At 39.5% G+C, this 27,714-nt stretch overlaps 1 protein-coding gene across 12 annotated transcripts in view; it reads left to right on the top strand.

Annotated features, from left to right (window-relative positions):
- The window catches only part of MLLT10 (MLLT10 histone lysine methyltransferase DOT1L cofactor), a 226,063-nt gene that overhangs the window by 168,365 nt on the left and 29,984 nt on the right, over nt 1-27,714 (top strand). For all 12 annotated transcript variants that reach the window (XM_036345308.1, XM_036345292.1, XM_036345271.1 and 9 more), the window contains one exon: nt 16,211-16,389. In XM_036345308.1, the coding sequence (XP_036201201.1) occupies nt 16,211-16,389 (179 nt within the window). The remainder of the gene's footprint in view (nt 1-16,210; nt 16,390-27,714) is intronic.

Below are 27,714 nucleotides of genomic sequence, written 5' to 3'. Positions count from 1 at the left end.
CCCCGTCCCCTGTCACACACAGAGCCGCAGGGCAATCAGGAGGCTTGGGCGCTGCCCCCTGTCACGCTGATCCCGGTGCCGGGAGACCTCGCGGCTCCGCTGATCCCGGTGCTGGGAGGCATATTACCCTTTTACTATATAGGATAGAGGCCTGGTGCATGGGTGGGTCTGGCTGGTTTGCCCTGAAGGGTGTCCTGGATCAGGGTGGGGATTCCCACTGGGGTGCCTGGCCAGCCTGGATGAGGGGATGATGGCTGTTTGCAGCTGGTCACACACCCTTCAGGGTGGGGGTCTCCACTGGGGTGCGTGGCCAGTCTGGGTGAGGGGCTGAGGGCTGTTTTCAGGCCGACTGAAGCTCCCAACTGCTCCTTTTTCTCTTTTTTCTTTTTTTATTCTGGGCCAGCTTTAGATCTGAGGCTCCAGCTCTTAGGCCTCCGCTGCTGAAAGCAGGTATCTGGTTTGTTTCGGTTCTCGAAACTCTGTATCAACTCCAGCTCTGAGATCCCGGGCTCGCTGAAAGCTGGTTTCATTGATTTTTAGAGAGAGTGAAAGGGAGAGGGAGAGGGAGAGGGAGGAAGGGAGAGAGGGAGAGAAAGAGAGCAACACTGATGTAGGAGAGACACATTGATTGGTTGCCTCCCACATGTGCCCTGACCAGGGCCAGGAGCCTGCACCAAGGGGTTTTGTTTAGCTTCTATATTTGTTACTATGTTTCTTAAACTGCAGGCTCAGAGGCCGGCAAGGCAGGTGGGGAAAGTTGGAGTCCTCTGTCACTGAAGCAAGCAAGCCTCATGTTAGTTTCAAGCTGCCTGGCTGCCGGACGCCATTTTGGCTGGCAGTTAATTTGCATATATCGCTGATTAGCCAATGGGAAGGGTAGCGGTCGTACGCCAATTACCATGTTTCTCTTTTATTAGATAGGATAGACTAGAGGCCCAGTGCATGAAATTCGTGCACGGGGGTGGGGGGTCCCTCAGCCCGGCCTGCACCCTCTCCAATCCAGGACCCCTCGGGGAATGTCCGACTGCCTCTCACAATCCGGGACCGCTGGCTTCTAACTGCTTGCCTGCCTGCCTGCCCCTCTGCCTGCCTGCCTGATCGCCCCTAACCACCTCTGCCTGCCTGCCTGATAGCCCCTAACTGCTCCCCTACTGGCCTGATCGCCCCTAACTGCTTCCCTGCTGGCCTGATTGCCCCTAACTGCCTCTGCCTCACCCTACACTTGGAACCCAGGATTTCCTCCTCCGGCCGGTTGCAGGCACCTGGGACCCGGGCTTCCCTCCCTCTGGCCGGTTGCAGGCACCCAGGACCCAGGTTGGATTTGCCCGGGCCGGCTGCAGCCACAGGGGACTGTGGGTGGGTGGTTTCACCCGGGCTGCAGCTGCAGGTGCCCGGGACTGTGGGGTGGGTGGCTTGTCCATTTCCCAGGCCACAGGCACAGCTGCTGGTGCCTGGGACCATGGAGCGTGCAGCTCGTCCCTCTTTTGGGCTGCTGCTGCAGGCGCAGCTGCTGGCACCCGGGACCGCAGGATGGATGGCTTGTCCCTCTCCTGGCTGGTCCCCATTCCTCTCTTGCGAGCTCATTTGTGCCTGGCTGGTGCCCATTCCTCTCTCCCGTGTTGAGTGTCTGAGCTGTTATGGTGTGAGGGAGTGACAACCATTTGCATATTAGCTCTTTATTATATGAGATTGTTCTAAAGTTGAACTGCTGAAATTTGTTCACTGAAACATTTTGACTTGCATTAATGCTTTATAAGTGCCCACATTTATGTTTTAAAAATTCACACACAAACGAAAAATGGAAAAACTGCCAGTACCTGATTTCTGCCCTCCATTTTCCACTTGCAATCAGATACTTAGGTACCTTTTGACCCTATGGGGAAAAAATACCTAACTTTTATAACTACCAATAATAGGAAGAAGAAAACAATTTTTTTAATTATTATTTTTTAAATCCTCACCCAAAGATATTTTGCCATTGATTTTTAGAGAGAGTGAAAGGGAGAGGGAGAGGGAGAGGGAGAGGGAGGAAGGGAGAGAGGGAGAGAAAGAGAGCAACACTGATGTAGGAGAGACACATTGATTGGTTGCCTCCCACATGTGCCCTGACCAGGGCCAGGAGCCTGCACCAAGGTACGAGGTATCTGCCCTTGACCCAAATTGAATCTGGGACCCTTCAGTCTGTAGGCCGATGCTCTCTCTATCCACTGAGCCAAACCAGGATGATTTTTTTTCTTTTTTGCAAGGCAACAAGCATTTATTTGAGCTAAAAAGGAATAGCTATTTGGAAAGTGCTGATTCGGGCAGAAACCCAGTGTTCCAATTAGGAGACAAGGGCAAAAGGTATATTTGAGGATGGGAACGGGAACAATTACATCAGTAGAAGGAAGACATTTTTATTAGTTCAGATAGGTTAACATAGTGTCGCTAATTCTAAACTATGCTTTCCATTTTCATAATATCTGCTTTGTGCTTTTTCCTTAGAAACAGTTCTTTGGGACTTAATGTTGCTTTAGGCCCAGTCCAAAGGTTACTTTGTTTTATTTTTATTTATTTATTTATTTATTTATTTATTTATTTATTTATTTATTGTTTTATTGTTTTATTGCTTAAAGTATTACAATGGGTGTTACATATGTCTCCTTTTTTCCCCTGCCCTTGACAATCCCCTGGCTTCCCCTACCCCCCAGTGTCTTTTTTTTCTTCTTCTTTATTCTTTTGTTTTGTTTTGTTTTAATTAAATCTTTATTGTTCAGATTATTACATTTGTTCCTGTTTTTCCCCCCCCATAACTCCCCTCCTCCCAGTTCCCACCCCACCCTCCACCCTCACTCCCCACCCACTGTCCTCATCCATAGGTGCACGATTTTTGTCCAGTTTCTTCCCGCATCCCCCACACCCAAGAATAGTCAGTCCATTCCCTTTCTATGTCCCTGATTCTATTATAATCACCAGTTCATTCTGTTCATCAGATTATTTATTCACTTGATTCTTAGATTCACTTGTTGATAGATGCATATTTGTTGTTCATAATTTGTATCTTTACCTTTTTCTTCTTCTTCCTCTCCTTTTTTTTTTTTATTGCTTAAAGTATTACAAAGCGTATTACATATGTCTCCTTTTTTTTTTTTTTTTTTTCCCCCGCCGTTGACAATCTCCTGGCCTCCCCTACCCCCCAGTGTCTTATGTCCATTGGTTATGCTTATATGCATGCATACAATTCCTTCGGTTGATCTCTTACACCCCCCTCCCGCCCCCTCCCCGGCCTTCCCGCTGTAGTTTGACAGTCTGTTCGAGGCAGTTCTGCCTCTGTATCTATTTTTGTTTATAAGTTTATAATGGTCTTTATTATCCATGAATGAGTGAGATCATGTGGTATTTTTCCTTCATTAACTGGCTTATTTCACTTAGCATAATGCTCTCCAGTTCCTTCCATGCTGTTGCAAATGCTAATAGTTCCTTCTTTTTTACAGCAGCATAGTATTCCATTGTGTAGATGTATCACAGTTTTCTAATCCATTCATCTACAGATGGGCACTTAGGCTGTTTCCAGATCTTAGCTATGGTGAATTGTGCTGCTATGAACATAGGGGTGCATATATCCTTTCTGATTGGTGTTTCTGGTTTCTTGGGATATATTCCTAGAAGTGGGATCACAGCGTCAAATGGGAGTTCCATTTTCAGTTTTTTGAGGAAACTCCATACTGTCTTCCATAGTGGCTGCGCCAGTCTGCATTCCCACCAGCAGTGCACGAGTGTTCCTTTTTCTCCACATCCTCTCCAGCACTTGTCGTTTGTTGATGATAGCCATTCTGACAGGTGTGAGATGGTACCTCATTGTTGTTTTGATTTGCATCTCTCAGATGATTAGTGACTTTGAGCAAGTTTTCATATGTCTCTTGGCTTTCTCAATGTCCTCTTTTGAAAGGTGTCTATTTAGACTTCAGGGATGGGCAAACTTTTTGACTCGAGAGCCACAATGGGTTCTTAAACTGGACCGGAGGGCCAGAACAAAAGCATGGATGGAGTGTTTGTCTGAACTAATATAAATTCAAAGTAAACATCATTACATAAAAGGGTACGGTCTTTTTTTTTGTTTTTTTAGTTTTATTCATTTCAAATGGACCGGGTCCGGACCGAGGGCCATAGTTTGCCCACGGCTGATTTAGATCCTTTGCCCATTTTTTCATTGGATTGTTTATCTTCCTTTTGTTAAGTTGTATGAGTTCCCTATAAATTTTGGAGATTAGGCCCTTATCAGATATGACATTGGCAAATATGTTTTCCCACGCAGTGGGTTTTCTTGTTGTTTTGTTGATGGTTTCTTTTGCTGTGCAGAAGCTTTTTATTTTGATATAGTCCCATTTGTTCATTTTCTCTTTAATTTCAAGTGCTTTATCCATTTAGAGTTTATTTTTGTGTATGGTGTAAGTTGGTGGTCTAGTTTCATTTTCTTGCATGTATCTGTCCAATTTTCCCAACACCATTTATTGAAGAGACTATCTTGACTCCATTGTATGTTCTTGCCTCCTTTGTCAAATATTAATTGAGCATATTGATTCGGGCCGATTTCTGGGCTCTCTATTCTATTCCATTGATCTATCTGTCTGTTATTGTGCCAGTACCAGGCAGTTTTGAGAACAGTGGCTTTGTAATACATCTTGATATCTGGTATTGAGATCCCACCTACTTTGTTCTTTCTCAGGGTCGCTGCAGCTATTAGGGGTCTTTTTTTATTCCAGATGAATTTTTGGAGAGTTCATTCTAGATCTGTGAAATATGCCGTTGGTATTTTAATGGGAAGTGCGTTGAATTTATAGATTGCTTTGGGCAGTATGGACATTTTAATGATGTTGATTCTACCAATCCTTGAACACGATATGTTCTTCCATCTGTTTGTCTTCCTCTATCTCTTTTTTCAACGTCCTGTAGTTTTCTGAGTAGAGGTCTAAAACTCTTTAGTTAAGTTTATTCCTAGGTAGCTTATTTTTTTTGGTGCGATGGTAAATGGGATTGTTTTTTTAGTCTCTCTTTCTGTAGGTTCACTATTGGTATATAGAAATGCCTTAGATTTCTTGGGGTTAATTTTGTATCCTGCTTCATTGCCAAATTCATGTATTAAGTCTAGTAGCTTTTTGATGGAGTCTCTAGGGTTTTGTATGTATAATATCATGTCGTCTGCAAATCAGGACAGTTTTACTTCTTCTTTTCCAATTTGGATGCCTTTTATTTCTTCTTCTTGTCTATTAGCAATGGCTAGTACTTCCAGTACTATGTTGAACAGGAGTGGTGAGAGTGGGCATCCCTGTCTTGTTCCTGTTCTTAGGGGAAATGGTGTTAGTTTTTGTCCATTGAGTATGATGTTGGTTGTGGGTTTGTCATATATGGCTTTTATTATGTTGAGGTATGATCCTTCTACTCCCGCCTTACTGAGAGTTTTTATCAAAAATGGGTGTTGGATTTTGTCAAATGCTTTTTCTGCATCAATTGATATGACTGTGTTTTTTTTCTTTCAATTTGTTTATGTGATGTATCACATTTATTGATTTGTGGATACTGTATCATCCTTGCATCCCTGGGATAAATCCTACTTGGTCATGGTGTATGATCTTTCTGCTGTACTGCTGGATCCAATTTGCTAAGATTTTGTTGAGGATTTTGGCATCTATGTTCATGAGGGATATTGGCCTGTAATTCTCTTTCAATGTGTTGTCTTTACCTGGTTTTGGTATTAGGGTGATGCTGGCTTCATATAATGAGCTTGGAAGTGTTCCTTCCTCTTGAATTTTTTGTAGTAGTCTGAGGAGGATAGGTTTTAGTTCTTCCTTGAATGTTTGGTAAAACTCCCCTGTGAAGCCGTCTGGTCCTGGGCTTTTGTTTGCTGGAAGCTTTTTTTTTTTTTTTTTTAAATTAAATCTTTATTGTTCAGATTATTTCATTTGTTCCTCTTCCCCCCCCCCCCATAACTCCCCTCCTCCCAGTTCCCACCCCACCCTCCACCCTCACTCCCCACCCACTGTCTTCATCCATAGGTGCACGATTTTTGTCCAGTCTCTTCCCGCATTTCCCACACCCCTTTCCCCCCCAAGAATAGTCAGTCCATTCCCTTTCTATGTCCCTGATTCTATTATAATCACCAGTTCATTCTGTTCATCAGATTATTTATTCACTTGATTCTTAGATTCACTTGTTGATAGATGCATATTTGTTATTCATAATTTGTATCTTTACCTTTTTCTTCCTCTTCCTCTTCTTAAAGGATACCTTTCAGCATTTCATATAATCCTGGTTTGGTGGTGATGAACTCCTTTAGCTTTTCCTTATCTGTGAAGCTCTTTATCTGACCTTCAATTCTGAATGATAGCTTTGTTGGATATAGTATTCTTGGTTGTAGGTTCTTGTTATTCATCACTTTGAATATTTCTTGCCACTCCCTTCTGGCCTGCAAAGTTTCTGTTGAGAAATCAGCTGACAGTCGTATGGGTATTCCCTTTTAGGTAACTGAGTTTCTTTCTCTTGCTGTTTTTAAGAGTCTCTCTTTATCTTTTGCTCTTGGCATTTTAATTATGATGTGTCTTGGTGTGGTCCTCTTTGGATTCCTTTTGTTTGGGGTTCTCCGCGCTTCCTGGACCTGTAAGTCTATTTCTTTCACCAGGTGGGGGAAGTTTTCTGTCATTATTTCTTCAAATAGGTTTTCAATATCTTGCTCTCTCTCATCTTCTGGCACCCCTATAATTCTGATGTTGGTACGCTTGAAGCTGTCCCAGAGGCTCCTTACACTATCCTCGCATTTTTGGATTCTTTTTTCATTTTGCTTTTCCGGTTGGGTGTTTTTTGCTTCCTCGCATTTCAAATCATTGACTTGATTCTTGCGCTCCTCTGGTCTGCTGTCGGGAGTCTGTATAATATTCGTTATTTCAGTCCATGTATGCTTAATTTCTAGTTGGTTCCCCAATATAACATCGAGGGTCTCATTAGTTTTCTTGTAGATCTCATTAAGTTTATCGGCGGCTTCTAAACAGTTCTTGAGAGACCTTAAAAGTGTGGTTCTGAACTCTATATCTTCCATTGACAATTTTGTCCTGTTTCTTTGACTCCGCATTTTGTTATGCTTCCTTGGTGCACCCCCTCGTGGTCTTTGTTCGCAGTCTTATAGTTAAACCTTGTTGTAGCTAATACCAGGGAGGGTTTGACCTCCAGGCCAAGTGGCTATGAGAATCAGCTGTGTCAGCAGTGAGAGAACTTCTGTCCTCTAGGGAGGTGCTAATCTAGCCTTTGCCTGAGGCTATCCGGCAAATGGCTCTGTGCAGGGCTTGGGCGGGGCGGGTCGCACAGGATCAACAGGGTGGGCCGGAGAGAGCTGTTATGGCGGCTCTCAGTCCTGTCCCCAGGGGCTCTGCCTCTCTGAGTCCCAGCACCCGCTGCAAAGCTCGGAGAGAAAGCTGCACTCGCTCTGACCGAAGCCAGACAGTCCCGCTTCTCCCGTTTGAGTCAGGGTCCCTAGAGACTCGCCCGTATCTGGAGCTCAGAGTCTGCGACTCCCTCCCGATTGAAAACGCCAACCGCGCCCTCCGCCGCCAGCCCGCTCCGCGCAGTCCGCACCTCAGAATTTGACTTCAGCACTGCGCCTCCTCTGAGTGTCCGTATGCGTTTCTCTTTCCTCCTAGTTGTAGGACTTCCACTCAGCCAGCGTTCCTGTGGTTCTGGGTGATGTCCCTTCCGTCTTTTAGTTTCACTTTTGAAGTAGTTGTTCAAGGCAGCAAACTCCAGCGTTAACCTATGTCGCCATCTTGGTTCTCTCTGCTGGAAGCTTTTTGATGACTGCTTCAATTTCTTCCATAGTTATTGGCCTATTGAGATTTTTAGATTCTGCCTGATTGAGTTTTGGAATGTTGTATTTTTCTAGGAATTTTTCCATTTCCTCCAGGTTGTCTACTTTGTTGGAGTAGAGTTGTCCATAGTATTTTTTAACAATCATTTGTATTTCTGTGGGGTCTGTTGTTATTTCGCCTCTATCATTTCTGATTTTGTTTATTTGTGTCCTCTCTCTTTGCTTCTTGGTGAGCCTGGCTAGAGGTTCATCAATTTTGTTTATCCTTTCAAAGAATCAGCTCTTGGTTTCATCGATTTTCTGTATTGTTTTTTTTGGTCTCTATGTCATTTATTTCTGCTCTAATCTTTATTATCTCCTTCCTTCTGCTCACTCTGGGCTTTTCTTGTTGCTCTCTCTCTAGTTCTTTGAAATGTAGAGTTAGATGATTTACTACCATTTTTTCTTGTTTTTTGAGATAGGCCTGTAGAGCTATAAACTTCCCTCTCAGGACTGCTTTCATTGTGTCCCATAGGTTTTGGAATTGTTGTGTTTTCATTGTCATTCGTTTCCAGGATGTTTTTAATTTCTTCTTTGATCTCATTGGTAACCCAATCAATATTTAATAACATGCTATTCAGCTTCCAGGTGTTTGAGTATTTTGGGTTGTTTTTATTGTAGTTTATTTCTAATATTGGTCTGAAAAGATGGTTGGTATAATTTCAATCTTCTTGAATTTGGGGAGACTTTGTGACCCAATATGTGGTCTATTTTTGAATATGTCCCATGAGCACTTGAGAAGAATGTATATTCCGTGGCTTTGGGGTGAAATGTTCTGAAGATGTCAATTAAGTCCATCTGATCTAGTGAGTCGTTTAGGATTGCTGTTTCTTTGCCGATTTTTTGTCTAGAGGATTTATCCAGTGATGTTAGTGGTGTATTAAAGTCTCCTACTATGATTGTATTGTTTTCGATCTCTCCTTTGATGTCTTCCAGTTTTTTTTTTTTATGTATTTGGGTGCTCCTGCATTGGGTGCATATATGTTTATCAGGGTTATATCTTCTTGTTGTATTGATCTCTTTAGTATTATGAAGTGGCCTTCCTTATCTCTTGTTATGTCCTTCACTTTGAGGTCTATTTTGTCCGATATAAGTATTGCTACACCAGCTTTTTTTTTATTTCCATTTGCCTGAAAGATATTTTTCCATCCCTTCACTTTCAGTCTGTTTGAGTCCCTTCTTCTGAGGTGGGTCTCTTGTAGACAGCAAATATATGGGTCATGTTTTTTTATCCATTCAGCCACTCGATGTGTTTTGGTTAGAGCATTTAGTCCATTTACGTTTAAAGTTATTATTTAAAGGCACTTGTTTGTAGCCATTTCTATTTTTTGTGCCTGTTTTCTTTCTTAGCTTTTTTTTTTTCTTCTTCTTTTTACACCAGTCCCTTTAACACATTGTATGAGGGAAATGTATTTATACGTTTTACATATTTATACGTTCTACCAGTGTAGTAGAGCGCGGGACATGTATTAATACGTTTTTTATAGACTAGCGGTAGAATGCGGGTAACGTATAAATACGTAAACTAAAGTTATCGTAATTTTACTGATCGTTGCCATTTGCGCAAAAAAATTAGCAAAAATGGCCCGCGCCACCTGTTAGCACGCGATAAAAACTACCCGCAAACAATGTGTTAACATTTCTTGCATTGCTGGCTTGGTGGTGATATACTCCCTTAGCCCTTTTTTGTCTGTAAAGCTTCTTATTTTCCCTTCAATTTTGAATGATAGCCTTGCTGGATAGAGTATTCTTGGATTCATTCCTTTGCTTTGCATCACTTTGTAAATTTCCGTCCATTCTTTTCTGGCCTGATGTGTTTCTATTGAGAAATCATTTGATAATCTATTGGGAGATCCCTTGTATGTAACTTTCCGTCTCTCTCTTGCAGCCTGTAAGATTCTCTCTTTGTCCTGAACATTTGCCATGGTAATTACTGTGTGTCTTGGTGTTGGTCTTTTTGGGTTCACCTTGTTTGGGAGTCTCTATGCTTGTGTGACTTTTTTCTTCCCCACCTCAGGGACGTTTTCTGATATTATTTCTTCAAATAGGTTTTCTAATCCTTGTTCCTCTTTCTGTTGTTCTGGCACCCCTATTATTCGTATGTTGTTTCATTTCATGTTGTCCCATAGCTCCCTTACGTTCTCCTCCTGTCTTTTAATTTTTTTCTCCAATTGCAGTTCAGTTTGGGTGTGTTTTGCTTCCTTGTCTTCTAATTCACTAATTCGGTCCTCCGCTTCTCCTAGTCTACTGTTGAAACTTTCAATGGTGTTTTTTATTGCAGCTATATCACTCTTCATTTCTTCTTGGTTTTTACCTAAGTTATTGATTTTTTTCATCCATTTCTTTTTTATTCTTACAGAAGTTGTTGATTTTTTTCATCTGTTTCTTCTTGCTTCTTGCATAAGTTGTTGATTTTTTCCTCCATCTGGTTCATGCACTCTGGGACCCTTAATCTGAATTCTTTTTCTGTCATGTTGCATACCTCTGTATCACTTAGCTGCTTTTCTGGCAAGTCCTCCTTTTCTTTTCTTTGGAGGTTTCTTTGTCTATCCATGTTTGATCTCACTGACATATCTAGATGTTGAGTCGTTCAGTGGCTGCTTCCCTGGGTGGCAGTGGCTCCTCGGGCTGTGGTTGCTCCTCAGGCGGTTGTGGTAGCAGCTGCTCCTCAGTTGGCAGCAGCTCCTCTGGTGGATGCTGTTCACAGCTGTGGTGGCTCTTCTGGCTGGTGGGGGGAGGCTTCATGTACAGCTGCTGTTCCTCAAACAGAGCGTGTGGTGATCAGGAGGCTGCTGTTGCTTGGATCTGCTGCGTTGATTTAAAGGCACAAAATACAACACAACAAGGCACAACGTGCCAGGCACTGAACACAAATGTATTCACGATATTAATAACCCCAAATAAAGGTGACCACCCGAGCAAAGAGAATTAGGGTATAAGGAAGAAAGAAGAGATAAAAGAGAAGAAAGAAAAAAAAATAAAAAGGAGTGAAAAAATGAAATTGGGATAAGAGGGGGAAAAAGGAAGAGAGAAAAGAGAGAATGAAGTAGAAGAGGGGAAGAGACTATTTATATGAGGAGAAAACTCCGATAGAACTGCCACTAATCCCAACAAATTCCAGCAACAGATCCCTGGAGATGAATGCAGACTACAAACAACCAATAATATCAAGTGAAACAAGGGAAAACAGAAGCACAAAAGTAACCGGGGGGGGAGAAAAAAATACAACAGAAAAAGAAAAAGCCAAACAACCTCACAAACAATCCTAAAAAAACCCCAATATATTCAACAATCAAGCAAACAACAACAAAACAACAGAGAGAGAAAGGAAAAAAAAAATTTTGGATAGTGAAGAAAGATAAGGGAGAGGTGTATAAGGATTTAGAGCACGAGATTGGAAATAGGATATATAAGTAGGGTGAAATTTTAACGGGGTAAAAAGAAGGAATAGGGAAAATCTAAAGCAGGAATAGGGTAAGAGAAACAGGACAACAAAAGGGGAAATGTGAGGAAGAAGGTTTTGGCATAAAGGTAAAATTAAGGTAGAGGAAAATGATGTTAAAGGAACGATGAAAATAGAATGTAGAACACTGATCCCAAAGTAAATTAAAGAGAAAATAAAATGAGTTTAAAAAATGTTAAAATGGTAGCAGTAATAATACTGGTTAAAAATTAAAATGTAGTAATTAAAAGGGTAAAATCAGGTGATGAAAATAGAAAAAAAAATTGGTTTCTTAATTAAAAGGTGAAAAAAGAATAAAAAAAATAAATAAAAATGTGCAGTAGTGAAGGTCCTTCGGTTCTTCTACTCTTCAGTCTGTTACGCCTTAGTCTTGCCAGGTATTCAGGAGAGTGTTGAAGTTCCCTGCGATACACTGTTTCTCCGTGTTGTAAACCACAGTCCTGATTTTAAAGCAGGCCGTATTGGTTTCCCAGACTGCCTTAATTTGTGTTTACATAAGAGTCAGTTTGTGGCTCAGCCTCTGGGTGGCAGTGTTTCTGGATTGATCTCTGAGGCTATAAGTCCTCTCTATCCAGCAGTTGGGTTTATTTTCCCTATTGCACTTAAAACTGGTTTGGGAGAGTTGACTGTCCTAGAACCTGTTCTTTAGTCGTTACTCCCGGTCTGTTTCACAGGTTCCACAAAAACAACTTTCCCCTTCAGTCTCTGTGAGTGACCCCCACTGGGCAATCCCATGTACTGGGTTTAATAATCAAACGCAAAGAGTTAATGGGCGGAGAGAGAACAAGGGTCTGAGAGGTTGTGCGAATTCACAACTCCCCACCTTTCAGCTCTGTACGCAGTCCCTTCCGCGTACCCTCTCTTCCCCAGTGCTAAGCAGCCAGCACACTGGCAAAATCCAAGGCTGCTTTTTTTTGCACCCAGTCCAGCTATGGGCTTATTTTTAGCGTTCCCTTCTGCCAGCAGCCCTGCAGGAGCCCTTCCACACTTGCGGATCGCGCTGGCCCCAACGGCCACGGACTCTGTGGGGCTCAGATGGGCGCGCATGCGCCCATTCCTCTCTCCAATCTGAATTGCAAACCACACCTTTAGGGGAAGTCTGACCTTTCAGTGGGGAGAAGCAGGGTTCCTCTAAGTTCACGTAGTTGCACTGCTTGGGTTCCGTTGTTTCCGGGTTAGTAGCCGATCTCTGGATGCCGTGGATGCCGGGTCTTTGGCTTTATACGCTTCCAATAGCCACTCAAGATGGCACATTCTCCGCAGCTGAGCCAGCGCTCCGGGAGAGATTTCAGCCGCAATTTCCAACCGTTCCCTTTCTCCGGGAGTTCTCTGTCTTTCCCGATTGCAAACTGCCTCCCAGATGAATAGCTTATGCTTATTAGGGCTCCATGTTACCCGTTTCTGCTGGTCACCTTTATCTGCTCCTGGACAAGGCACAGGACATTTCCGTCTATACCTCCGCCGTTTTCTTCTCTCTGATTTTTATTTTTTTTTAAAGAATGAAATGCTTTCCATCATAGTGGATTCTTTTTTAAAACAACATATATATATATATATATATATATATATATATATATATATATATATATATATTTCTTTATTGATTTAAGAGAGAGGGAGGAAGAGATAGAAACATCAATGATGAGAGAGAATCATTGATTAGCTGCTTTCCGCACACCCCCTACTGGGGATCAAGCCTGCAACCCAGGTATGTGCCCTTGGCCGGAATTGAACCCAGTACCTTTCAGTCTGCAGGCCGAGGCTCTCTCCAGTCAGCCAAACCGGCCAGGGCCATAGTGGTTTCTTAAGCCCATTCCCTACATATGTGGTATGCCAGTTGGATGTCTTTGGCATAATTGTTGATGTATTCAAAAAGACCAACCAGACAGGCTTTATTTACTTCCTGCAAAGCACCAATAGCTGCACCCTGGAAGCGCATCTGTTTTTGAAATCTTGTGCAATTTCTTGCACCAGATGCGGGAAGGGAAGTTTTCAAATCAGAAATTCAATGGACTTCTGATAACATTTTATTTCAGAGTGCTACTGTACCAGGCCTGTAACATGAGGTTTCTTCACCCCTCCAGTAGAGGGCGCACCTTGGGAGCAGCTTTTGTAGTCAGTTGCTTCCTTGTGCTTTACCACTGGTTGATTTGCAGACAATTTGCTTTGTATGAGCCATGGTATAGAAATCTTCTCCTTCAGCTGGAGCTCAAACAGCACAAGTTATTTCTTTAATGTTTGCTCATATGTAAAATGGAAATGACATTTACCTCCTTGGGGTATTATGTTAGTGACCTACCTACATATAGTAATCAAATGCAGGATATTCTCAATTGTTACTCCTGCTTCAGTGACTGGTGTCACCACCCTCATGTCTACTTTACTGGTGCTTCAGAGTCATTCCTGAGTCTTCCTTTTTTTTCTTCTTCAGGTCTAATTAGTTACCAGTCCTCTGAACTTTGCCTTTGTAATAGCTCGTTACTGCTGTTACCTTTAGTTCCTATTTTTTGATCAACAATATTATTGTAGCAATCCTTACTGCTTTCTCAGTGTTTATTTAAATATCATTCCCAATTTATTCTTTGTGTGTGCCAGTGATTGATGTTTTCCTTATACACCAATCTGATCACATCAAGCTTCTGTTTACAATCTTCAGTAGTTTCCTATTGTCTCTACAATTTTTAACTTTTTACATTTTAACTTGTAATGTTCTTAATCTGTTTCCTGCTTCTTTTTTCTCATTTCTTGCTTTGCCTATACAGATGGTCCTTATAAGTTGTTAGAATTTACCCTGCTCTCTGATATGTGTTTTTTCCTCACACCACCCTCTGCCTCTGTTCTATATATAGCTCCTTTGGAAATTAGCTTTTACCAGAGAGTTTTTTTGACCTCCCACCTCCACCCCACCCTCTCTGCTCTAAATCTGGGTTAGAGTCCCCTTTATATGCACTCATAGTCCCCTGAGGATGTTCCTATCACTCTTCACAGTCTTATGAAATTATCTCTCCATCTCCCCCTTTAACCCTCCTCCCTTCATTAAGCTTCTTGAAGGAGAAGACCACATATCTTGAATGGCTTTGTATCTCCAGGGCTTAGAATAATGTCTGGCAAACAGTGGGCTCTCAGGTGTTTGCGTAATAGATGTATTTGTTGAATGAATAAATTATGGGTGTTCTTTTTTTTCTGGAGAAATTGTAGATACCTTAGGAACCTCAATTATAGTTGTAAAGACTTTATAATGTCCCAATTCTTTTATTCCCCTTGTTTAAAGACTGTAGGTGCTTTTTAAAAAAATTATGAATCAATAATATTTATGTTCTTTAGAACAGAGTATATTGTACTATTGATATAATAACTGTTGTTGCCTTCAAGGGCTATAGTTTCTCAAAAATATTTTTTTTTTTTACTGTAGTTCACTTAATATTCATTATTTTCCTGCTTTCTTCTTGTTACAGTGTCAAGTTCTTAGGATCTTAGTTCTTCCCACACTCCCAAGAATTTATAACAGGATTTCTCAATTTCCACACTATTGACACTATGAACCAGATAATTCTTAGTTGGGAAGAGTTGTCCTGGGCATTCTAAGAGGTTTAGCAGCATCCATTGCCTCTACATACTAAATACCGGTAGCACTCCCTGGCTTTGACAGCCAAAAATGTCTCCAAGCATTGTCAGATGTCGTCTATGGAGCAAAATCACCCCTCATTGAGAACCCCACCGATTTATAGATGATCCCATCTCTTACTTTTATCTGCAAAGATCCTCTGTTTCAGCATATGACCATGATCTCCCATCTTTTTTTTTTTTAAATTGATTTTTAAAGAGAGAGAGAAACATCAATTTGTTGTTCCACTTATTTATGCATTTCATTGGTTGATTCTTTGTATATGCCTTGATCGGGATTGGATCCACAACCTGGACCTTTCAACCTGGACCCAGCCAGAGGCATGATCTCCCGTCTTAAAACACGCACGCACACACACACACACACACACCAGAAAACAAACCACTTTTTTCCCCAATAACTCCGTGTTTTCTCTTTAATATTTTTTTTCACTTTTCCTCCTCTTCGCATCCACTTTTTGAGATTAACTTGCTGCCACTCTCATTTCCCCTTTTTTTTTCTAGCTTTTACCATGATACCACTGTGTTCTTTGTTCCTTGAAGAGACTGTTACCACCACCCAGTAGTCCACTGTCATGATTATCCCCTAATCCTCTGTCCCCTCTCCACCCCTACTCCCACCTTTGCACCCCATTTAGTCAGTCAAAGCCCTATCTATTCTACCTCCTGAATAGCCCTAGAATCCACCTGTTCTTTATCCTCACAGCTGTGCCCCACAATGTCATCAGTTCTTAATTGGCCTTTGAATCTCAAGTCTAGTCCTGCTCCATTTTATTTTCTACATTTTAGCATGGGTGACCTTTTTAAAACAAAGTCTTTTCCCATTTCACCTCCTCTCAATCATGAGTTCTGGGGCCTTAGTATCTGTATTTTGAAAGGCTGACCAAGTACTTTTTATGCAACTCTAATAGCTTTGTTGTCCTACTTAAGAAACATTTCATTGCTCTTTTACAAAGCAATTCCTGATGTGATCCCTGTCGATTGCCAGAGCCATTATATATATATACACACACACACATATATACACATATGTATATACACATATATATAGACTTAGGCTCTTTTAAAAAATGTTTTATGAAAAATCACTATGTATTTAGTTACTGGTACCTTTTTTTTTTTTACCGCCATCACCAATAAAATTTGTCATTGGAGGAGGGATCAGGAGGAAATGTGGGTATTCTAACTTATTGATTAATGTGTGACTGTGACAAATTTCACCACTAAGTTGTAAAATATTTCTTTTCTTTCAGGTATTTATAACAGCAATGATGTAGCAGTATCATTTCCAAATCTAGTATCTGGCTCAGGATCTAGTACTCCTGTCTCCAGTTCTCATTTACCTCAGCAGTCTTCTGGGCATTTGCAACAAGTGGGAGCTCTGTCTCCATCTGTGGCATCATCTGCAACCCCTACTGTTGCTACAACTCAGGTACATTATAAAATAACATGAAGATGGCTTATCAGTTTTGAAAGTGAGTTTTATTGGAGGAGAGAGAAATGAGACAGGGCTTCCTATAGGAATTTATAGAGTATCTTCTCAATTTGTATTGACATGTTAGTGGAAATCATAGACATTTTTACATGATAATCATGAGAGAAGACAAATGTTGGCACCAACTGATTATTTTCTGAGTTTCTAAATGTTTTCTAATGATGCAAAATAGTAATTTGGAGGGTGCTTTTATTATTTCTTTTAGAAAGTTGGACTTTTTAAAAGAACTATGAACCAATTTTGGACTTGTGGAATTAAATTTATAATTTTAAAACCCACACAAATAATGTATGAATATCTTCTAAGTTTTTAAAAACCAGTGTAGGAGAATATAGAATAAAAAGTGAATATAGAATAAAGAGTGAATGATCCCTTTAAGTACAATATGACTTTCCTCCTAGTGGCAGAGAAGGAATGTTCATAAATATTGTAAATAATGGTGACTATGCTGTTGGTTTTTTATTTATTTATGCTTTTCCTCCATTTTGATCTGTAATTTGATAGGTGATCTAGTCTACAGGAATGCTTTAAAAGCAAGAGTCAAATCAGAAAAATCATGATCTTGAATTACTTAAAAAGGACAACAAATGCGCAAAGCTATGTACACACACACATACACACACACCCCTTCTCCAGCCCACTCTTACCCCCACATTTCCCTAAATGTACTACATTAAAATTCCTGAAGTATATAAAATATTTATTTATTTGAAATTCTTTATTATTTTACTTTTATTTTATACAAAGCTCTAGAAGTAAGTGTGTTAACATTTTGAGAAAACTATAATAGTGATAAATGTCTAATTGCAAATAACTAAATAGTTGTTTGTAACTTGCTATAAACTTATGCTTTATGTATGTCTTCATAATTTCCATTGTATGGGCCTTTAGAATGTATATACTTTTCTAGTATTTTCTGTAGGCTGTACATCAAAGCACAGCATTGTTATTCTTAAAGTATGTAATGGTGCAGTATAAACAATCACCATTATAATTAGGTTACATATTAGAATAAACAACAGACAGTTCGTCACAGAAAATCAATGGCATAATTAGTGGTATTATCTTTGAAAATGAAAGTTAACTATTTGGTGAGCCTGTTAACCTGAATAAGTGGAGTTTGACTGGTTTAGGAGAGTTCTTCTTTAGGGTATTTCACTAGCCTTAGTGAAGTAGCCATAATAATAGGGACTTGGAGATAGACAGGGTGAAAAGATAAATAGCTTTATGTTTTTATTTTATCTCTTTTAATTTTAATTGAGTGTAGCCATATGCTGTTGATAGCTTTATATTCTTGGATAAAGTCTCACAGGAACATTTTCACTGCATTTTTCTTTCTTTATAAAGTCTGTTTTAATTACTCTCTGGTTAATTCCAGGTTGATTTAAGCAAAAATCTCATTTCTTCTTATTCATTATGTTTGTGGTTTTAGGGGTTGGCATTAGGGAGGTTGATGGGGGAAGTGGTGGTAAAGAGAAATTTATAGCTTGAGGGAAAATTCCACTTAACATATGACACAACTAAAGAACAAAGAAATCACAATTGCAAGTAATCCAGGATTCAGTCCAATTAAAATCTTTAGTGTTTATCCTCTTTCCATGTTTCAATAAGATGGGTCTCTTATAAATGTGATCAGCCAGTTAGACTCAAATGCTAGCTACATGCTGAGACAACTGTATCTATGTTTCAGTCCAGCAGTAAAGGCTTTCTGCCTTTAAGTTGCAGCTTATTTAGCCTGGCTTATCTGGTGCTGCTGTAGCAACCATCAGTCTCCAGGCAACTGAGGCAGGTTGACCTCTCAGTTGAACTGAGAGCAGAACTACTTCAATTTAGCTGCCTGAGACAATAGTATTGGTATTGAATGTGCAAAATGTGAATTTTCTAGGCGGTGTGCAAGGGAAAGGATACAGAAATGTTTAGAATAAACAGAATGTTTAGATAGGACTGTTAAAAATTGTGATGTAGTTGGTAATTGAATATTTTCAAAATGACAAAAGTTTATTTCTGGTTTACTTTCATATAGGCCCTCTTTGTTTTCAGTTCACGCAAGTCATTGTGTTTAGATAATCAGATCCTAGCCTTTTATATAGGTTTTTTTTTTTTATAGGTAGTTGATTTAAAGTTAAGAGAGCAGTGCTATAAGATAAATTAAAATGATCAATATTTAAAATGTAATTATAGAAGTCTTGTTACAGTTATTAAGAAAACCATGACATGTAAATTAGTGAATAGAAATGTTAAATTTGAATAATGTTTTGCCTCCCTTCTTTCCCCAAAAAACTTAATGAAAGTTGTAATTTTTGGTGACTGGGTTGGTGTCGGCAGGAAGAATCCAGAGGTGATTCTTGATCTTTCTGGCCTTGCTTTTAGATAGGCCTCTTGTTTAGGTTAATTGCTATTTTAAGAATTGTTCCCTGCAAAGTAGTCAGGGAGGTAAGATCAGGAAGCTAACAGAAATTAAAACTGGGAATAGATTTTTGCCTTTAATGGGAACAAAATGAGAAGTTTGTGTGTGTTGGGGGGGGGGGGGGAGTGCGGGGAGAAAACGTGTCTGATGCTCAGAACCCTGATTTGAAAAAACCTCTTATAGCCCTTTGTACACCATAAGCGTCTATAGAATAAAAACAAGATGTGGGGATGGTTTCCGTTTTGGGTGTGTGGCAGTTCACTGGTTAATATGTTGGATAATTCAGCTTTGTTTTCTTCAGTGTTAAATCATTGTTTTATTCAGTATACTGGTTTTTAGAATAATTATTCTTTCACATATCAGCAATATAGTTAAATTATAGTTCTTTTTACATTATTGGAAGATAGAGCTACTGTCCATGTGATTTTCTTAATGATGTGCTATGCTCTTGTTGTATCATGAGTATAGGTATAAATTGGTTTCTGTAGGACTGCCATTAATTTTCCATCTTGCCTTTCACATTCCCCTGTTTCCTAGTTCTACATTCATTCTGTTCTGTCTTTGGGAGAATTCAAGTGCTTTTGTTTGAAGGATGATTTCTTTAATAGAAGAATTTAAGGCTGAATATGTTGAAAAAAAATTGTATTCTAATATATTCTGCATTCTAGGTTTTGCTTTTGGATACAGTCTTCATGTAGATAATCCTGGTTCATTGTTTACTCTGTGTTGCTGTTATAAAAAGGATATAGACTTAAAAATAATTTAAATAAAGGAAATTCCAAGGTTTATGTGATATTTAGTAAATTAAGATATTTAAGTATTTTGAAGGTACAATATAGTGGCTAAGGTTTTATAAATTTCTGTGTGACTTTTATTTCAATTTTGAATATTTTGTTTTCTAGTAGCATAACTTTGGCGTGTGTGTGTGTGTGTTGGGGAGTTGTCTTAGATGTAGTCCTTAATTTCCTTTCAAATGAGTGTCTAATGTTATGACACTTTTATTCTGTTTGAGAAAATGGTTCACTTTCCCACAAATTCACCTGGCTTGATTGGTCAGAATGAAAGTTTCAATAAATCTATCCTATCTAATAATAGACAAACATGGTAATTGACCGTACCTTTGCTATGCCTCCCATTGGCTAATCAGCGCAATATGCAAATTAACCGCTAACAAAGATGGCGGCTAATTTGCATACTGCAGGCAGGGAGGGACAGTGCCATCCCGTCTGCCCCGCCACCATCTGGGCCTGCTATCTGAGACCAGGGGTGGCGGGCGTCCCGGGCTGCCGGGTGGTGCAGCGGCGATCCGCCACGCGCCCGGCCTCCATCCAGCCCTTCCGCAGGGGACCCGGGGCTGGCGGGCGGGACCGTGGTGATCCGCTATTTGCCCGGCCTCCATCCAGCCCTCCCGCGAGGGCTTTGAAGGCGGCTCCGGCCGGAGCAGCGAGGGCTTTGAAGGTGGTTCTGGCCGGAGTTGTGAGGGCTTTGAAGGCGGCTCCGGCTGGAGAGGCACTGGTTTTCCTCCAGCACCCGGGACACAGGCCTATTGCACAAATCTTTTCGTGCAACAGGCCTCTAGTACATATATATAAAAGCCTAAACGACCGTCTAACCATTCACCCGTCCCACCGGTAGCTATGATGCGCAATGACCACCAGGGGGCAGACGCTCAACTCAGGAGCTATTGAGCTGCAATGACTTGGCAGCTGCGGTGACTTGGCAGCTGCGGTTCTCAGGTGACACACCCGGAACCAGAGAGGAGTGAACCCAGTTCCAGGATGCATCACCCGAGAACTGCCCTCTCAAAATCCGGGACCTCTTGGGGGAATGTCGGAGAGCTGGTTTTGGCCCAATCCCCACAGGCCAGGCCGAGGAACCCCACCAGTGCACAAATCCATGTGGCGGGCCCCTAGTAAATTTATAGAGATTATAATTTTAAGGAAGTTAACATTTTGAGCAAAATAAGTTTTTATCAGTGCTCTGTAACGTCACTTGGATGATCATGTCCAGTTTGTGGTGAAACATAAGTTTGGAAGCAAGGCAATCTGACTACTGAGCCTGCTCTCTGGTTTACCAATCTGTAACATAAAAATGAATTTCCCAATCATGGGTCTCTGTGTTACTAGAAAGAGGTATCTCTTTGAAAAGCATTGTTAGGAATTTTACTGTTTCCATTTGTGTCACACAGTGAAAACTAGCAGAAAATTGAGTCAGAAAGCTTGGGTTCCAAGAGCTTTGCCACTCACTAGTGTAACTGTGGACAGGTCTTATAAATTTGTGGGCATCATTTTTTTTCATACATAAAATAAAAACTTTAAATACCTGTGTTACCTGCCATACATGTATGTTAGGAAGTCCAAATGAAAATAAGTACTTTGCAGACTGTAATGTACTTTGGAATTAATGGTTATTACACTGATATTATAGGACATAATTAATTTCAACTGTTACAGAAGCACCTCCTTTGCTAAAAATAGTATTACATTTTTCTTTAAAACTTATAATTCCATGTTAACACAGATACATGAATTTTGCCCATTTTATTTTTAAAAATGTGTTTTTATTGATTTCAGAGAAAGGAAGGGAGAGATAGAGACATCAATACTGACAAAAAAAAAAAATCATTGGCTGCCTCCTGCACGTCCTGTACTGGGGATTGAGCCCACAACCCGGGCATGTGAACTGACCGGGAATCAACCGGTGATCTCCTGATTCATTCATGGGTCGACGCTCTACCACTGAGCAGCTCTGGCTGGGCAGTTTTATCCATTTTAGGTTCAGCTGTTAACTAAGGTCTTTCCCAGTTCTTAGGTTATTTCAGTAACCACTGTAGTACTGGGGACTTAATTTTCCCCCAGAAGATAGGTGATATATTAATTAGATATTAACCAATTAGGAAACACCTTAGAATTGGTTGGCTATTCTATATAGTCCTGTTGTCCAGTCATGAGTTCAGTGGTGATTTAACTATAGTTTGATCCCTCCCACTGAGTTTATTAGAAACTCAATTGTAGGGCATTTCAGCATTAGCTTAAACAATGGTTTTGAATCCGCTAAGCTCCTAACAATTAGGGAGCAGTTTGGGGCATTGAATAACATGGAATGATGCAATTGAACCTGACAGCTTTAACAGTCAGCCTACTCATTGGATCTGAAAGTTGTTCACACTTGGTTTCATCTCTCATCACACGCTCAGTATTAAAGCCTTAGTGGTAGAGCTGACATAGAAATAGGGGCTGTTACCAGAATATGTTTCATAGTGCAGTTTGAATTGAATATTGAATATATGAAGCTTTCCAGTGTTCCCCAATTTTTCCTGGAAGCTTTTCTAGTCAAAATGTGTTTGCAAATTGAAAAAATATGTAAATATTTGTGTCCTTACATTGTATTTGTAATATTGCTATGCTATTATACAGGGGTGGGCAAAAGTAGGATAATAATAATAAATAATGCAATAATAAATAAATAATTATAAGAATAAACTTTCACATACAACTGTAAACCTACTTTTGCCTACCCCTGTATATAAATTGATATCATTGCATAATGAGACATTTATACCTGCTGATTTTTCTTAGGCAAATACGTTTCAGTCTTTGAAGTATAGCCATATTAATCAGAATATAATTGCTAGATTATATTCTCTAACAAAGTTAATGGCAAAGATGGAAGCATAATAATTTATGAAAACAATATTTTAAATACAAGCTAAAATTTGTATAGCATGTGCTAAGCATTTTGTTAAGCCTTTTACATATATCCACTCAGCTAATTCTCACAATATTTTTATGAGCATAGGTACTGTTATCTCCATTTTTATAGATTGATGACAGAGAGGTTAAGTACCTTGCCCCAAGTGAGACGGCCTAGTTTATGGCAGATACAGTGATAATAAATAGGTTTTCCTTCTAATAGTATATGTAAAATAGGAATTTTTTTAAAAGTAATATTCAATTTTTAAAAAAGTTTAGTGAGTTCAAAGAATTTTGGAAGAATGTATTTTTAAATCATGTGTCAGGGTTGGAGAGCTTGAAGGAAAAGCTACTTGTTTGAATTGTTTGATTTTAACATGTATTGACAAGTTAGTTATGCATTTAAAAAATGCTTGCTATAACCTTTTTCTTTTTCTTTTCTTTTCTTTTCTTTTCTTTTTTTTTTTTAGGCTTTCGAATGTCTGGAGCACATTTTCTTTCTTTCTTTTTTTTAATTGCTTAAAGTAGTACATATGTGTCCTTTTTTCCCCCCCGCCCTTGACAGTCCCCTAGCCTCCCCTACCCCCCAGTGTCTTATGTCCATTGATTATGCTTATATGCATGCATACAAGTCCTTCGGTTGATCTCTTACCCCCCTCCCTCCTGCCCTCCAACCCTCCCCTGCCTTCCCGCTGCAGTTTGACAATCTGTTTGAGGCAGCTCTGCCTCTGTATCTATTATTGTTCAAAAGTTTATAATGGTCTTTATTATCCATGAATGAGTGAGATCATGTGGTATTTTTCCTTCATTGACTGGCTTATTTCACTTAGCATAATGCTCTTCAGTTCCATCCATGCCGTTGCAAATGGTAAGAGTTCCTTCTTTTTTACAGCAGCATAGTATTCCATCGTGTAGATGTACCACAGTTTTCTAATCTATTCATCTACTGATGGGCACTTAGGCTGTTTCCAGATCTTAGCTATGGTGAATTGTGCTGCTATGAACATAGGGGTGCATATATCCTTTCTGATTGGTGTTTCTGGTTTCTTGGGATATATTCCCAGAAGTGGGATCACAGGGTCAAATGGGAGTTCCATTTTCAGTTTTTTGAGGAAACTCCATACTGTCTTCCATAGTGGCTGCGCCAGTCTGCATTCCCACCAGCAGTGCACGAGTGTTCCTTTTTCTCCACATCCTCTCCAGCACTTGTCGTTTGTTGATTTGTTGATGATAGCCAGTCTGACAGGTGTGAGATGGTACCTCATTGTTGTTTTGATTTGCATCTCTCAGATGATTAGTGACTTTGAGCATGTTTTCATATGTCTCTTGGCTTTCTGAATGTCCTCTTTTGAAAGGTGTCTATTTAGGTCCTTTGCCCATTTTTTGATTTGGATTGTTTATCTTCCTTTTGTTAAGTTGTATGAGTTCCCTATAAATTTTGGAGATTAGGCCCTTATCAGATATGACATTGGCAAATATGTTTTCCCACACAGTGGGTTTTCTCGTTGTTTTGTTGATGGTTTCTTTTGCTGTGCAGAAGCTTTTTATTTTGATGTAGTCCCATTTGTTCATTTTCTCTTTAGTTTCAAGTGCCCTAGGAGCTGTATCAGTGAAGAAATTGCTTCGGCATATGTCTGAGATTTTGTTGCCTTTGGATTCTTCTAGAATTTTTATGGTTTCCTGTCGTACATTTAAGTCCTTTATCCATTTTGAGTTTATTTTTGTGTATGGTGTAAGTTGGTGGTCTAGTTTCATTTTCTTGCATATATCTGTCCAATTTTCCCAACACCATTTATTGAAGAGACTATCTTGGCTCCATTGTATGTTCTTGCCTCCTTTGTCAAATATTAATTGAGCATATTGGTTCGAGCCGATACTATAACCTTCTTCTGTATGACTAAAGTTTGAAGTTTCATATCCACCTCTAGATAATGTATTGCCATGATACTTTCTAAATGTGAAATTTTTGCTATAGGTACAATTGTTTCCAACCTAAATTTTCTTCATTTCCTATTTTTCTGCTGAGGAAAAAAAAAATCATTGGCTGCCTCCTGCAAGTCCTGTACTGGGGATTGAGCCCACAACCCAGGCATGTGAAATTTTTGCTATAGGTACTATTGTTTTCCTATTTTACCAACATTAGAGGGGAAAATAAATTACCAAAACAGTACCCACTTTTAAGTCTGATATTCACATAATTGAGTAGACTTAGCCTTTTACCCTCCACACTAACTCCTTTAGAATGAGCCGAGTTCCTAGGAATTTGGTAGTTACTTTACTCTATGAGAGCTCTTTTAAAACTTCTCTGTAGTCACAAGTAGACATCCTATATAATAAAATGCTAATATGCAAATTGGCCCCAGAGCAGGAGTTCAAGCAACTGGGAGTTAGATGTGTGCTGACTACCAGGGCGCGGCACGGAACATGGCGGGTGTCAGCAATGCAGCGCTGGCAGCAGACAGTAGTGGAGGCACTGCCAGCCCTGATCACCCCTCTTGTCGCCCCAGCAAATGACGATGGCAGCAGGGGGCGGGGCTGGTGAGTAGCCAGCGCCAGGCCAAGGAAGAGGAAAGTGGGGGTCCCGATATCCCCACTGGTCGACCCTCAGATCGGCCCTGATCGCCAGCTAGGCCTAGGGACCCTACCCGTGTGTGAATTTCATGCACCAGCCCTCTAGTTTCATATAAGAGGTAAACTATTAACAGGGACATTTCAAGCTGAAATGTAATTTTCATCCTATTAATATTTTAATATGTCAAGTCTACTTAGAAAACAGTAAATTTCTTTGATTTGCTTTGAGTTTGAACACTGCCTTGGTAGACTCACATATCTTTTAGATGTTTAACACAGTAAGTTAGAACTTTGCTAAGGTTATTCTTTGATTTGAGCACCTAAACATATTTTGTTTCAAAATAACTTAGCCTTACCTCAGTAATTGTTCAGCTTATTCTTACTTTGTTTGTCCTTGGCTCTATCTTGTAAAATAATTATGCTTTTACAAAAGTGTTGTTAGAGTAGGAGTAATATAACATCTTGAATGGTAGTGGTTCCTTTCAACTATTAATCTTGGGGAGAGAACAAAAAAACTTCTCTAAGATAACATATATTAGAAGTTAAAGCAAAAGTTTATTATGGCAATATGAATTTATAATTCTATAAAATATTTTTATCTTTGAACTAATTTAACACCTACTTTCACATTTTGAGATGACTTGATTTCAGTGGGACACTGTAAAGTCAAGTACCTAGTTTGTTTTTAGTCAATATCTTTTTGTTTTAACTTATTATTTTGAAAAAATTTTAGATGTATAGAAAAGTTGCAAAAACAGTACAGAGTAGATTTCACATATATCATGGATACCCTTCACTCAATGTTACCAACTCATATTCTTATAGTGCCAGTAGATCCAAGGAGGATATCTGTCCACATAGCCATTTTCCTTACTTGGGCAAGATAAAATTGACATGTCATAAGGTAGGTACTTCCCTTTATAAAGAATTGCCAGTCTTTTTTTTTTTCTTAAACCACATTTTGTTAATCCTTTTATGAATTAATAGACATTTGATTTATTTCCATTTTTTAGCTATTAGGAATAATGCCTCTCTGAACATTTATGTACGAATTTTTGTGGTAACATATGTTTTCATATGTGTATTTTTTAAATTTAAATTTCCTGTCAGTATTTAAAATTAAAAATTAGAAAAGTTGGCAACTATGAACCATCATTTCTACATGTCAATCATGGGCTGTACCTGAGTAATGGTCAACCCTCTTTGGTGGGACTCACACTCTCCTGTTTAGTATAGTCCTCTCTTGTGTACCCTAAAATTGGCATTAGTCCTCAGTTGCTTGACCTGGTACTTACACTTTGTTGTTCTCATAGTATAGTTAAACAGGAAAACATTTATTATATTCATGTCTTGATCAAATATTAAAAAAACAAAAAAACTGGGAGGGGAGGCTCCCCCCCCCCCCCCAAGAAGTGAAGAATATTCCTACAGTTAAAGAATTTCCAGTCTTTATACCAGGTTTTCTGAAGGAGACCTATGATACATTAGTAATTTGCTTTCTATATACTGTTTAAAGTCCATGTCCAAAGTATGCTGTGGAGAAGTGTGTGCACATTGTTTCCTTTATTCCTTGTTCCAGATTTCTTTTATATAAAAGCTTTCAGTGCTCTTTATGCTTCATAACCACTGTTTCTTTAGGTTCACATGGACATCTTTCCATCCCCCCTGAATCTTAGTGATTTCACTTATTAATGATAACGAAGATTTTTGAGTCTACACATTGCCCAGCATTATGCATGTACTCTTCTCAGTAAGGTGTCTTTCTTTTCCCTACTCTCTTAGGTACCCTCCTTCATTGATACTAAGTTATGGAATCTTTTCACTAACATGTTGGGGATTTTTTTGGCCCTACCTATGGTGCTAACAGTTATTAAGGGTTCCCAGCATTAACCATTCTAAATAAACATCATTTCAGAAGTAGTGACTAAACAGTGTCAGACATTTGTGGAGTCTTTGGTGACTCATGTTATCTGCTTAACATGATATGATGTTAATGAATTGAGTTTTAATGTAGAGTGGTTTAGATGTTTGAATACACCACAAAACTCTACCTGGTAAAATTAATAACTTACTTTTTATCTCTTTTGAAAGTTTCTCATTTAGATAAATTAAAAACAACTACTACCAGATAATTTTTGCCCATTCAGAAAATTTGGGAAATTGGTCATTTAGGATAATAAAGAATGCATTCCCATTTTAGTTTGTTATTAGTATTAATTTACTTTTGCCTGCCATCTTTATTAAATACGTACTTTTCTGCTTTGGAATTATGTTAAAGATGACTTACCCTTTTCCTGATAATAGTCATTATGCAGATCAGTTATTATGCTGTTGTACTACTTTGCATTTTGAATTTTTAGTATAGTGAGTCGTGTGATATGCAAACTAAGATAATTTGGAGACTACATCAAGAAATTTGAAGCTAATGTAAATATAAAGCCCTTGATAGAAGGAACCCTTCCTGAAAAAAAGGATGTATTTCTGATTAGAGTAGGATCTTTTGATTCTTTTTTTAAATATATTTTTATTGATTTTTTTTTTTTTTTTAGAGATAGAGGGAAGGAGAGGAAGAGAGATAGAAACATCGATGAG

This window comes from Myotis myotis, unplaced genomic scaffold (genome assembly GCF_014108235.1).
Source record: "Myotis myotis isolate mMyoMyo1 unplaced genomic scaffold, mMyoMyo1.p scaffold_m19_p_1, whole genome shotgun sequence".
NCBI classification, from domain to species: Eukaryota; Metazoa; Chordata; class Mammalia; order Chiroptera; family Vespertilionidae; genus Myotis; species Myotis myotis.
Note: the sequence above shows the minus strand (reverse complement) of the source record. Positions and strands in the feature narration are given on the sequence as shown.